The sequence below is a fragment of the Pagrus pagrus genome, assembly GCF_965226575.1.
Source record: "Pagrus pagrus genome assembly, chromosome: 15".
NCBI classification, from domain to species: Eukaryota; Metazoa; Chordata; class Actinopteri; order Spariformes; family Sparidae; genus Pagrus; species Pagrus pagrus.
This window is the reverse complement of record NC_140199.1, coordinates 12,242,645-12,254,874: the sequence shown is the minus strand read 5'-3', so window position 1 is coordinate 12,254,874 and position 12,230 is coordinate 12,242,645. Positions and strand designations below refer to the sequence as shown.

The 12,230-nt window shown below is 40.6% G+C and overlaps 1 protein-coding gene across 1 annotated transcript in view; it reads left to right on the top strand.

Moving 5' to 3' along the window:
* The window catches only part of slc24a3 (solute carrier family 24 member 3), a 68,191-nt gene that overhangs the window by 16,439 nt on the left and 39,522 nt on the right, over positions 1-12,230 (top strand). Inside the window, exon 2 of the mRNA XM_084375116.1 lies at positions 7,655-7,780. Within this exon, the coding sequence (XP_084231242.1) occupies positions 7,655-7,780 (126 nt within the window). The remainder of the gene's footprint in view (positions 1-7,654; positions 7,781-12,230) is intronic.

Sequence of the window (12,230 nt, the reverse complement as noted above, 5' to 3'; positions counted from 1 at the left end):
GAATACCAGTTTGAGGCGATTTCCTTTTTCTTTGAATTCTCTGAGGGGCCATTATTTCACACGGTAGTAGAGAGAAAGTGAAAATGTCCTCAGGCTCTGGTCCTGGGCGTTTCATGCATCATGTTTGATTGACAAAGGGAACACGGCGCTTATGTATTACATTCACGCACTTTGACATAAGTGACATCGTGGTAATGTCATGTTGGTTATTCTATGTGACATGTATACTGGATGGGATGCTCATCCTAAGAGACATGGATCTGCTGCGGTTCAGAAAGGAAGAGCAGATTCAGTTCATTTGTCTGCGGGAAAGGTCAAAAGTGAGTGAGAGTGAAAATTATTTGGTATTCCCTCTTTTCTCTCTTCAGCGCTAGTGTTTCTGAAATATGAAACATTACTTGCCTCAAAAATCTCATCACACTTGAGAGGTAATGTCGCCTCATTTCTATCCTTCCTGCTTCTTTGTTGATTTTCTCCTTGACTCGACATGTTGAAGAAGAGCCAGCTTCGGTCACGATTCATTTCTTCTAACGACTATTACAAGAAAATAAAGGATTGCCAGTTTTATAAAGCGTGATAAGATATTTATGATCTTATTATTCCAGTTGCTTTGGCATTGTTGTCTCAAAATGAATAATGCCATCATCTCAGCCTCTTTTGATAAGATTACTGAAGGCTTTAAAAATATGAATCAAAATTCTACTTGCTGCAAATGTGAGAGTTATTAACTGTAACAATTAAGTCACAACCGAACATCAATTCTGTGAGTTGTCTGCTTAATTTGCCCTCTGCATGGTGATGCCTGTATTAGCACTCAACCAAAGATGGTTTAATTGATGAAGACAACGCTGTATTATTTTTAACTTTGAAGCTACGGGGCCTCATTTATAAAAATAATCTTCGATTTGTACTTTGACTTATTCTGAAAGGGGCACTATGCTGTTTTGGAGAAAAAATTCAACATCAGCATTTCAAAATTTATAATGTTAATGTTGTAATAATACACTCTTGGAAATATTTATCTTTTCCATAAGTGAATAAGCAAACTGTTCTCAGAGGAAAATAAGGTCCACATAATCCTGTTTGAAGCTAGAAAGGTGGCAGAGTCCGCCAAATATAAACAAAGTACAACAGTATGACATTGTTTTGTTGACGTTATGTCAAAGACATCTCATGTACTGTGTTGCAGAGATATTGTATTTACTGAAGTTGGCATATATGTGAAATATAAAAACTTTGTATTGGTTAAAATCTGTTTTTAAGTATATTGGAGTATATTGTATTTATATTTAAGTATATTGTATGAATGCTTTTATCAAGGAAACAATTATTCCTTATCTGAAGTTGACCACAGCACAGCAGTCATCTGAGCTCAGGAGGAGACGGGATCGTTCCACTCCACCTATTCCCCTCATGTGACTCCTCTCCTCTCGGCCCGGGTTGGATCTCGAGACAAACAGAGAGATGAGAGTGAGAGATGTCTGAGATGACAGCAACCTTACACACTCACAGCAGGAGTGTTGTCTGACAGTGTCAGCTAATGAGACCATTAACGAGCTGTCAAGTTTGTTAAGCAACAAATTGGGAACACTGTAATGGGCTTTACATGTATAGCTCTTTTATCTTGGTGTAATGTATAAACACTTAATCTAACATCCTTCTGTTTCAAGTCCTTGAGTCTTTTTCTTAAAGATATAATATGTAACATTTCTGCATTAAAAAATAACTACACCTTTGTTAGGATGCTATGTCTTTGTTTTGAAAGGGGCTCTGTGAATAAGGTTATACACTATTAATTATTATAGACAAACAGTATATAGTCCCTCTGGAAAATCTTCTTTGACACATACAGTACTTCTTAAAAACACAAGGGACCAGTGTCATCCTAACCACTCATAGTTGTATCGATTTATTGACGGGCAATCACCCGGCAAGGCAAAGCTGCTGTGTGTTTGTGTGTGTGTGTGTGTGTGTGTGTGTGTGTGTGTGTGTGTGTGTGTGTGTGTGTGTGTGTGAGTCAGAGAGTGTGTCACAGAAGTGCCTACTGATACTAACACTGATCTTGCTCTGAGATATCGAGTGGATGTAGCTGAGCGCGTGCACATAGTGTGTTTCTGATTCTCAGCTGCAGTGTGATAGTCAGGATTTGTGATAGAGTTGACTGATCAGCTACCTGGAAGAATCAATTCTGTGTGGAAAGATGCTGGATACAGTGGGAGAAAAAAACGGTGGGGTTTTTTTGTAGGTGAGGATATACTTTGATTCTGCTGATCTTGTACTGATCAGTCTAATGATAGAAAGTGGTCATGACTTTGCACCAAAGGTCCCTGAAATAATGAAAACAATGCTTTTGTGGACTTGGTCACAGTTACATTTTATTATTTCCTTATATGACAAAATTCCAAATAATGTGAGTATATCCACATATCAGAGCATCCATCATCATCTGTCAATGTGTGCTTTGTTTACCATCTGCCAAGACAAAATGATAATATTTATATAGACACTGGTTTTCACATTGATTTCTTCCTAACAAGTTGATAGTTGGGCTGGTGAAATCAAATTATAATGTGTAACAGAACTACTTTACTGGGTTAAGTAATGAACTTGATGCTCTGCTGAGGCTTCATCTCATCTGTCCAGCTCTCCTATTAACTCAACATTCAACATGACTGTGAAACTGTGTTCTGTAGCAGTGAGGTTTTCACACACGACCGCAAAGTGTGGCACATCGTCTTCTCACACACACTCTAATAGAGACGAGACACAACTTGTTCCAGTCTGACATGCGGGCTTTAAAGTTAGTAGATAAGTAGTGATTTATTGGTTATATGATTGCTTGTCAAGTCATCTAGTCTTGGGGTTAGTGGAGTAAAGGTAGAATAAAATATTCTCATCCATAATGTTGCAGGTTAAGGAAAGAAAGAGTGAGGCACGTTTAAGTGTCATGAAATGAATTTTACCATACTGTCAGTTCTAACCTGAACACTTTTTTTTAGAGCTGCTATGTTTTTCACTTTTAAGATATTGCTACCATTATAGACAGTACTACTATATTTGTTGTTGACGCACAGACACAGACTTTTTTGCTTATTGGGTACGGTGACCTAAAAAAAATCAGTCCTGCATTAACAACATACATCAGAATTTACTCCTTTGATCAACACAAGGAGCCTAAAATACAACACTAATGTAATGAATAATGTAAACATGTATGTATATTGATGTATATCTGTTTAATGTATGTATTGTATAATAATACATACAATAACCTAGATATTGAAGGTCCTATGAAGAGGAGCCAAGGGTGTTGGTATCATGTACAGTATGGTATAGGCCCGTATAGTAGGAGCCATGAGCGCATGGCCTGATTCCTCTCTCTCCAGGGACGAGATTGTAGCTCGCACTCACTAGCGCACACATGCATACAGCGCTTAAACGGACGACTGATGACCCTGCACACAAATATACACTCTAGAAATAAATACACACACAATACATGTTACGTGTAGAAACATACTGTCACACGGATACACGTGGACTCATTTTCATGGACAGAGAAATATGCACACATATATGTACTCACATGCATACACACACAAGCCTGCCAAGGGACGCTAATGAAGATAAAGTAGCTAATTAAATATGACAGTGAAGAACGATGGGCGGCCCTGTTATGTGACGTTTTGGGGTCGGCTTGGACCTATAGACATAGGACTTTGACCAACATGGAATAGTGTGTTAGTGAGAGGGAGAGAGAAGTGGATGGATGAACATAGTGGAGACATAGATGGGTAGAATATTTCTGAGGTTCACTCCAGCTCTCCTGATGTTTAAGATTCCCCTGAAGTATTCTTTATATACGCACATGCACTTGCACTTGAACATGCACATGCACATGCACACACCTCTCACACATACACTGCTAGCCTAGATCTGTGAGGTGGGTGGTTCCTGCAGGTGCAGCACATCTTGGCACATCTCCATACTGTCTGAAATCTGCAGGGAAATCCAGCAACATACGCATACGTTCATTCACCTAGTATTAAATACTCCATTTTCTCTCAGTCGTCGTTTGAGTTGTACCAATCAATATTTTGGGCAAAGGAACAAATGATAATTTTAAAAGGAGTTGCTCACACTGAGTTGAGCAGTTCCCCTCAGCTCTACAGGGCTTTAAAATATTAAAGCTGCCAGTCCAACGCAAATCAAACAAAGCTGGGCTGAGGCCACTTGTGCAGAGGCAGACTACACTGAGGAGTGTCCAGTGCAACACAGCAAGCCTCACAGCAAAAATGGTGCAGTCTATATTTGAGTGCCAGTGCCCTTAACTCACATGCATTAGATGGATGGACCTCACCGTGAGGGCAAACCAAGGCGAGCATAGCGTTTGTGTTTAAATGCTGTTTAAATGTATATGCAGTTGCTTTTTATGGACTTGAATTCTGAATGTCATTAAATCACATTATTTCTTGAGTACTCTTGAGCACTAGAAATAGGTAATGGAACGCCAAGGACAGAGAGTCAATGCCCGAGAGAGCACGAATATGCTCAGGACACCTGCTGATTAGATGTCATGAATCCTTTTTGTACAAATGGAAATTTTGACGTAAAATTGGCATTAAAGGAAAGGTTAATAGGGTCACCAAACAGGCTTCCTGAGTATAGGAGCGCAGGAATTATATTTCCCTTTTCGCGCACATTGGAAGTAGATTGAATTGTGCCAGAAATCCCCAGTCTGCCTCATTATTAAAAGCATTGAAATGAATCCACTGGGGACCATGACCAAAAGACAGTCAGGGCATTTGGAGATACTTTGACATGGACCAAAGACTTTATCACGAGGACACTTGGCCTGACAATGGCACTAGATCAAAGTTAATAAGGTCAACAAAGCCATTAGGTATCGTCCTCTGGGGATCACGAATAAAACCAGATTTCATTCCAAACTGGTCAGTAGTGGTTAAGATATCTTACATATACCAACAGATATTGCCAAACTCATGACCCACATGACCCACAAACATATACAGCAGAAACAGAACTAAACATAATCTCTTGATAGTGCAACATGAGTCAGACCAACATGGCTCACATTACTCTTTATGAACTACTACAGTGTGGAGCCCTCTATCTGCTGTCAGGAGCCTGTTTACCTGCATGACTGACGGTGCACAGCTCACGTGATGGCATTTGCTTGTAGCTTAGTTATTCATTGTTGTGTGTGTCTTTTAATGTGTGCGCATGTTGCTCAAGGTTATGTCATGCACTCTTATCTGTTACGTCAAGTCACCATAGTAACCTCAGCAGTGATGATGCATTCTGCCTCACTGGACCACAAGCAGTGTAAAACGCTTACCAACGTCTGTTTGTTTGTGTCTAAGTGTGTGTGTGTGTGTGTGTGTGTGTGTGTACTTACATTGTAAATAGTATACATCTACTATACCTCTGGTTTTTGTGTGTTTGTGTGTGCGCACGCTGTCTAATGGACCACAGACTCAAGTTATTAAAAAATGACAAGAGATAGAGAGGACTCCTGTGGTGTGTATTTCAAGCTGTAAAGTTGTTCAATGTCTTCTACTAATGTCACATACACACACACACACACACACACACACACACACACACGCACACAGAAACATTGGCTCAGGGGAAGAGCATACAGTAAGAGGGCAAAAGGCGTCACAGTTGTATAGAAGCTCTGGCAGTGATGCAGCTTGGCAGATTTCACCCTTCACTTCTCTTTATAGAACCACACACTGTAATCAAGTGTCACTGCACAGCTGTGCTTTGTGTTTGTTTTTTATATAAAACGCACATGTCTTTTACAGATGATACTGAAGGCTCTGTTCATGTACCTTGTTGTTTCTAGTCATGCAGACGGTTTCGGTTTTACTTGTCCATGTTTGAGCCATCCTTCTCTGAGACTTCAATACAGTATAGGTGAATGGGAACTTGCTCACAGCATTAAAAAAAAAAGTTATGACATCCGTCTACAGAAATGGACATTGTTTCTGTAAAGGGATGTCATTACTTTTTTTTTTAATGCTGAGTAGGGATTTGGATGAAATCTTCAGTCACCATATATGCAAATTGTGATACCAATGACATAATAAAATACATTATTTGAAACAGTTCATGAGAAACATTGTGTTTTGGGCTAATCCAGCAAATGAAAAATACCTTACATTTCTTCACTTCATTGATCCAAAAAACATAAAGCAGTCTGACCCCCAAATAATGTCCCCGAGAGAAAGTGTGGTTTATATGTAGCAGTAGCTGTGTCACTATTTTGATTCAAAACTGAAATTCAATCAAAATCAGCTTTTCCCAAACCAAATTGATTCACTACCTTAAAATCACATCAAATATGGGATTTGGAGAATCGTAACACCCCTATACAGCAGTGGAATTAATAATAGATACAAAAAGTATAGTACTTAATACCAGGATGTACACGGGTTACAGGTCCCTGTGGAGTTTTTGATCTCTAGGAGAGGATAGCGGAGCTTTTTCTATGAGTTTGTCCCATGCACATTCCCATGCGCAAGGACACAAGTCCAAGTGGATGACGGAATCCACTTTCCCGCTCAGGGTTTCACACTGTCCTTGAAATTGATCAAAAAATCAGCTCCTTTTTTTATGTTTTTTATGTTATGTTATTTTCAATAAATGCTATTTGAGATATGTCTTTAGGACAGGTGGTTAGACAACATTAAATGTTACAATCCAATAATCAATCCAAAATATGTTGATGTTGCTGAGTAGATAACACATTTTGTCAGGGATTAACATCTTTGTTGCATTGCACGTCGAAGACTTAGGTCTTTTTGTCTTATGGTCAGTTGTTGGTGTGAACATATGCCTCCAAGCATGTATCCATCATAAAAACTGCCATACTACAGCAGCTACTAACATCACTCTTAACCATCCTGTTCCAGCCGATCTGTTCTTCCTTCCTCCTGCGACATAGCTGTTTGCAAAACGCTGCAAATGCTTCATGTTTCTGCGTTTTGATAAATATAGCAGAGCGCGCTGCTATTTATAGAAGCCCCGGCGTGCTCTGCACCTATGTCAGGGCCTGTTGCATGGTGGGAGAGGAGATGGGTTGGAGATGGGGCGCTTGAGGATACTGTGACCCAGATGACTGAGCTGGAATGATTGGCCTCGCGGTGCTCAGCGTGCTGCCGTACTAATGCTCCCGCAGGAGTGTGGTGACACAAGATGCATGTCTCATCTGCCTTTGTTCTGTGGGGCGAGGGGAAGGTTTGGAGTATTCAGGAGTGTCAATTAACTGCAGAACTAAGAGCTTGTGCATCACGGCCATTATGCTGTTCGTGCACGTGAGTGCATGAGGGCACATTTAAAGTGCACATTACAACATGCACCTATTTTACGAATAAAGAAAGAATGTTCATCCGTAGAAATTGCAAAAAAATATCAAATCTCTCTTTGAAAGTGCTTTTATTTTGTTACATAAAACAAAGTTTGTTGAATGCAACGAGATGCATTCAGTGTCCTTCACTCAGCCAAGTGCCCTGGGATAGAGCAGCCAATGGTTTGTCTGATTGTTAGTTTGCAGCACAAAAATAAGTTATTTATGGAACCAATCCATCATCTCTCTTTTCTGTCTTTTTTCTTCTGACTCTTTCAGGATATCACGTTTCCAGCTCCATCGTTGAGGAGGGCGCCAGGTGGGAGAGTCGTCACCTTCTACAAGAAGTCTATGAAAACGGGTCTAAGCTCTACACTGAGCCTGAAAAAAACTGCACAGAACCAGGTAAGACTGGCTGTGATGCTTCGTTTGATAGTTGTGCATAGCCAGTCTGGCACCAGTTCTCATCCTGGCATAGGAGGAAAGGCTTTACTCAGGGGCAAGTAAAGCTTTGTGTCCATCAGGGAAACTCTGTTAACTACCATGAGTTGAGGGCAGAGCTCAGCTGGAGGACGTCAGAGAGAGAACCAGAAAAATATTTCTCCATAAAATATGATCCAGCTTAATCAACATAGTTGCTGGTGTGTAATGTTTCTCATGGGAGATAGTAGCCTCTTCCCCAAGTCAAAATAGTGCAAATACAGGTGTTTGGGGTGCAGAATGAGCATGGCAGAGGCACCATTCTACCTATATTCTAGGTCAATAGTTACATAATGTTGCAGCTACACAGAGCAGCTAGCATGTCTATGGGCTCTTACTGTGAAGTTTGTTGTGGATGACGCTCCTATATTCATCCTTCAATATGTAGTAGTGGTTATTAAACAGGGAGGGTTAGTATCCTGTATGATGATAGAAATCAGGTTTGTTACGCAAGAAAAACCTTTTTGTGCACACACAGACACACACACACATGATTCAGTCTCATGAGACCTGGCTACAGATGAGCTGAGCTGCAGATGAAAAATGAACGGCACTCCTTCTGGTGAGGAGCTGGAGACAAACAGAGAGAGAAAGTGAGGGGGATGTTGACATTACGATGAAAGCTGATGAAACTCCCAGGTAGAAATCCTCTGCTTTCCCCCAAATTCAACGCAGACTGCACGTGTATCCCTGTGTGTCTGCTAGTCTCCTCCTCGGTGTGTACCAAAAGCTCTCATGCCGTATGTTTGTTTTCTCTCTGGGCTTGTCGGTTTGTGTGTCTGTGTCTGTGCGTGCGTGTGTGTGTGTGTGTGTCTTCGTGTGTTTTCCCCATGGCGCGGAGTGTGTGAGTGTTTTCCATGTGGAATCCTGGGGCTTTACAAGACTGACGTCCTGCCAAGCATTCTCTTGATCTCATTGTAAACACACCGCCCCCATCTAATGCACACATGCACACACACTCGTCACACACTGCCTGTAGTCTGAGGATGCAGAGACATACCATTCTGCAGTCGGACTGAATTCGTACAGATGAGTCATATTTAGACAGCACATACGGTAATTTATAGCCTGTTTCTGTTTAATTATGCTTTATCTCCTGAAACACTAATTACCTTAATGGGGATTATTCCTGCTTCCCTGCACTAAAAGGGGCCTTCACAACATGGTCCTTACGCCTCACTCACTCCTTCTCTCCATCGCTCTATTATCATCTGTTTAGCTTTCTCATCCCCCCCGGAGCACTTACTGTCTCCTGCTTCTTCTTTGTGTTTTTCTTTCTGTCTCTATCTCTCTCGGGTGTCTTTTTTTTTGGGACAGATACAATCATCACTTCAATTTCAAGCCATAGAGCTTTCTTGCCATGCACAGAGCCAGGAAAGATACCACACACACACGTGCACGGAAAAACGCTGCGCACACACACCGTGGAGGTACAGATTCGCCACTGATGTGGTAACGCGTGCATGCACGAATCCCTCTAAACAAATATTTAATCTCATGTGGAGCATCAAATCCTTTTTGTTCGCAAAACAAGTGAAAATCTCGGGCAGAGTGTTTAATTGGATTTGTTTAACTTCCTGCAAGATTAGACTCTAAACCAAATGACAATGTCTTGAAATAACCGAGATGAACCCTTCTTGTTTTAGGATGAATTACAGGACAAACAAGTCAAATTATTTCACCCTCCTGCCAGACAAAAAGGTCCAAGATTAAGGATTTAATGAGGGAGACAGACAGTTTTCAGTGAGCGGTCTTTGCCTTTGTAAGAGAGATAAGGACTGTATGGTAGAAGAAAAAGGGAGTAGGATATACAGTATGTTGGAATGGGCCCCAGATGCCTCAATTGGGGGGAAACAAATATATTGCAATTGTTGTTTATCTTTCACAGAAACAGTTTGGGGGAAATAGCCTTGGTCCTATTTTTAGTGGCTTTGGCTTGACTGCAGTACGGAACAATGGAGCTCGGACACGTGACGGCAAATTCCCCAAAATAACGTTGCTCCTTATGCTGTTGGCTCAGGCCAGCTGGGGTCTATGTGCCTCCCTCAACTGAGAAAATCAATTGAACTGTACTGTGCCGGATTCAGCTGAACAGAAATGATGCTGTTTGTGGGAGGTACATGTGCATCAGGAGGTATACAGCAAATATTCTGTTAATGTTGAATCAACAGCACCATTCATCAGATGGGATGTAGATTGTTTGGTACATGTTTATTTTTAAGTTTATTATGTCAGAATTTGGTTTCTTTATACTTTACCGTTAATAAGTGCTGCACAATATTGGAAAAAACTGACACTACAACATGTTTTAAACGTTTTTTTGTGAAATGTACTGTACTGCAAATTAAAAAAATACAGGAATTTTCAGCAGATAATTTGACTGACAAGAGTTACAGAAGTATCCGCTGCCATAAAACCGAACTACAAAGCAGCTTCTCTTTCCTCAGGCTGCGGGACTCCTGAACTCATCAACACTCCACCGTATTTTTTTTTTTGTTTATAGCATAAAGGGACTACAACTTTCACTTTGTTGTCCAAACCTGTGTTGTTGAATGACAATTGAATTAACCTTTTGAATAGCTGGAAAAAAAAAAAAAAATCATTCAAGAATGATTGGGGTGATTTTGTAGTGGAGTGCATTATAAGAAACAAACAAACAAACCAACCCTGCTTTCTGTGATATATGAATCAAAAATTATTGTGTATGCAGGGGCTGCATGTCACTCTCAAGCAACAAACCCCCATGTATCCAAAGACTATATTATGTATTATTAGACGGTTGTCTCCTTTAGATCAGCCGAGCGATTAGAACCGTGTGAGTTTCCTTTTTGTAAAGCAGCAAAAAAGTTGTGGCATGACGTGTTTGAGTTGATTTACTTTATTTGACTTTGCACATCCTGGTATATGACTATTGCACATGTGCACATTGTGATGTCGATGCTGAAACAATATAATATATTGTGCCGCCCCACCGTTAAAAGTGCACTATGCAGTTTGGGGCGAAAATATTTTGATTAGAAGAGAAAATTATTTGATGTTCATGACTGAACAAACAGTCCTTGTTTATATGACTGAATAAACTGAATGCCTGAGATACTAGACCTTCATCAGGCCTCATGACTGCCCCTGATTTCACACAAATATGACGGTGTATTTAGTCAATGCCAAAAGACAAGTTAGATTAGCATTAGCAGTGTTTGATTGACAGGAGAAGTACAGCACAAAGCACCAGCAGCACCAAACAAACAAAAACAAAATGGAAGACATGCAGATTACAAAATGTCACCAATTGAATTAATATGAAGCAGATTGATTTATTGTTTTTAATTAAACTCAGTTTGATTACCTGTGCAGGTAAACGGTAACACCGACAGCTTTACCAAACTCTCCGTCAGTGCTCACAGCAGCGGACACAGAACTCAGAAAAGTCTCCTCTAATCTGTCACAAGAGATGTTTCTATGCATTCCTACAGCAGCGACTGTCTCTCCAGCACTCTGTTTGTGTTGTAATTGGTCAGATCAATGGCACTTAACTTCCTCTCCTCAACTCACCACACACAGTATACAGACAGCACAACGCATCCACGTACACACAGCAGACCAAATCCAGTACACAGACGCGCTCCAACACTGAAGGAATTTCATGTACAAACATAGACGTGCATGTATGTGAAGCAACAAAACAGCGTACACATTTGTTTCCCCTCATGTTTGGCATGGCTGCAGCTTTTTTGTCATTTTCCATCCTTCTAAGGTCAAATACCAACACACACATACGCATTCAGCTATTATAACAGCGGACTGTGTTGGATTAGAGATAGTCATGTTTACAATGGCGGACTTTCTCCTTTCTGCTCATGCACCGCAAACAAGCTGGGGCGTATTACAATGTGTGTATTTATTTGTGTGTGTGTGTGTGTGTGTGTGTGTGTGTGTGTGTGTGTGTGTGTGTGTGTGTGTGTGTGTGTGTGTGCGCGTGTGTGCGTGTGTGTGCGTGTATGTGTGTGTGCCATGGCAAACTGACTTCTTTGATTGACTTGAACAATGATTTGGGTCGGGAGCAACTGATGTGTGATTACACAGATGCACGCAGGTCTTTGAGTATGACTTTGAGAACAGCCATGTTCATTTGACCGTTTTGCCGTCTTTCACATTGTTTAGTTTTTATTTCTTGAGTAGTGATGCGCTGATGAAACAAACACTGTTCAGGATCGTTCACTTCTCTCTGTGAGGGTTAGTTTTTGTGGGGTTTGAGCAGCACTTTTAAACACAAGCTGTATTGAAACTTCTGGCCAGTTATCCATTAAATTAGCTGTAAAAAAGAAAAAAATCATAGTCCAAAGAGGATCAATCACTATATTACTGGTAACCGTCT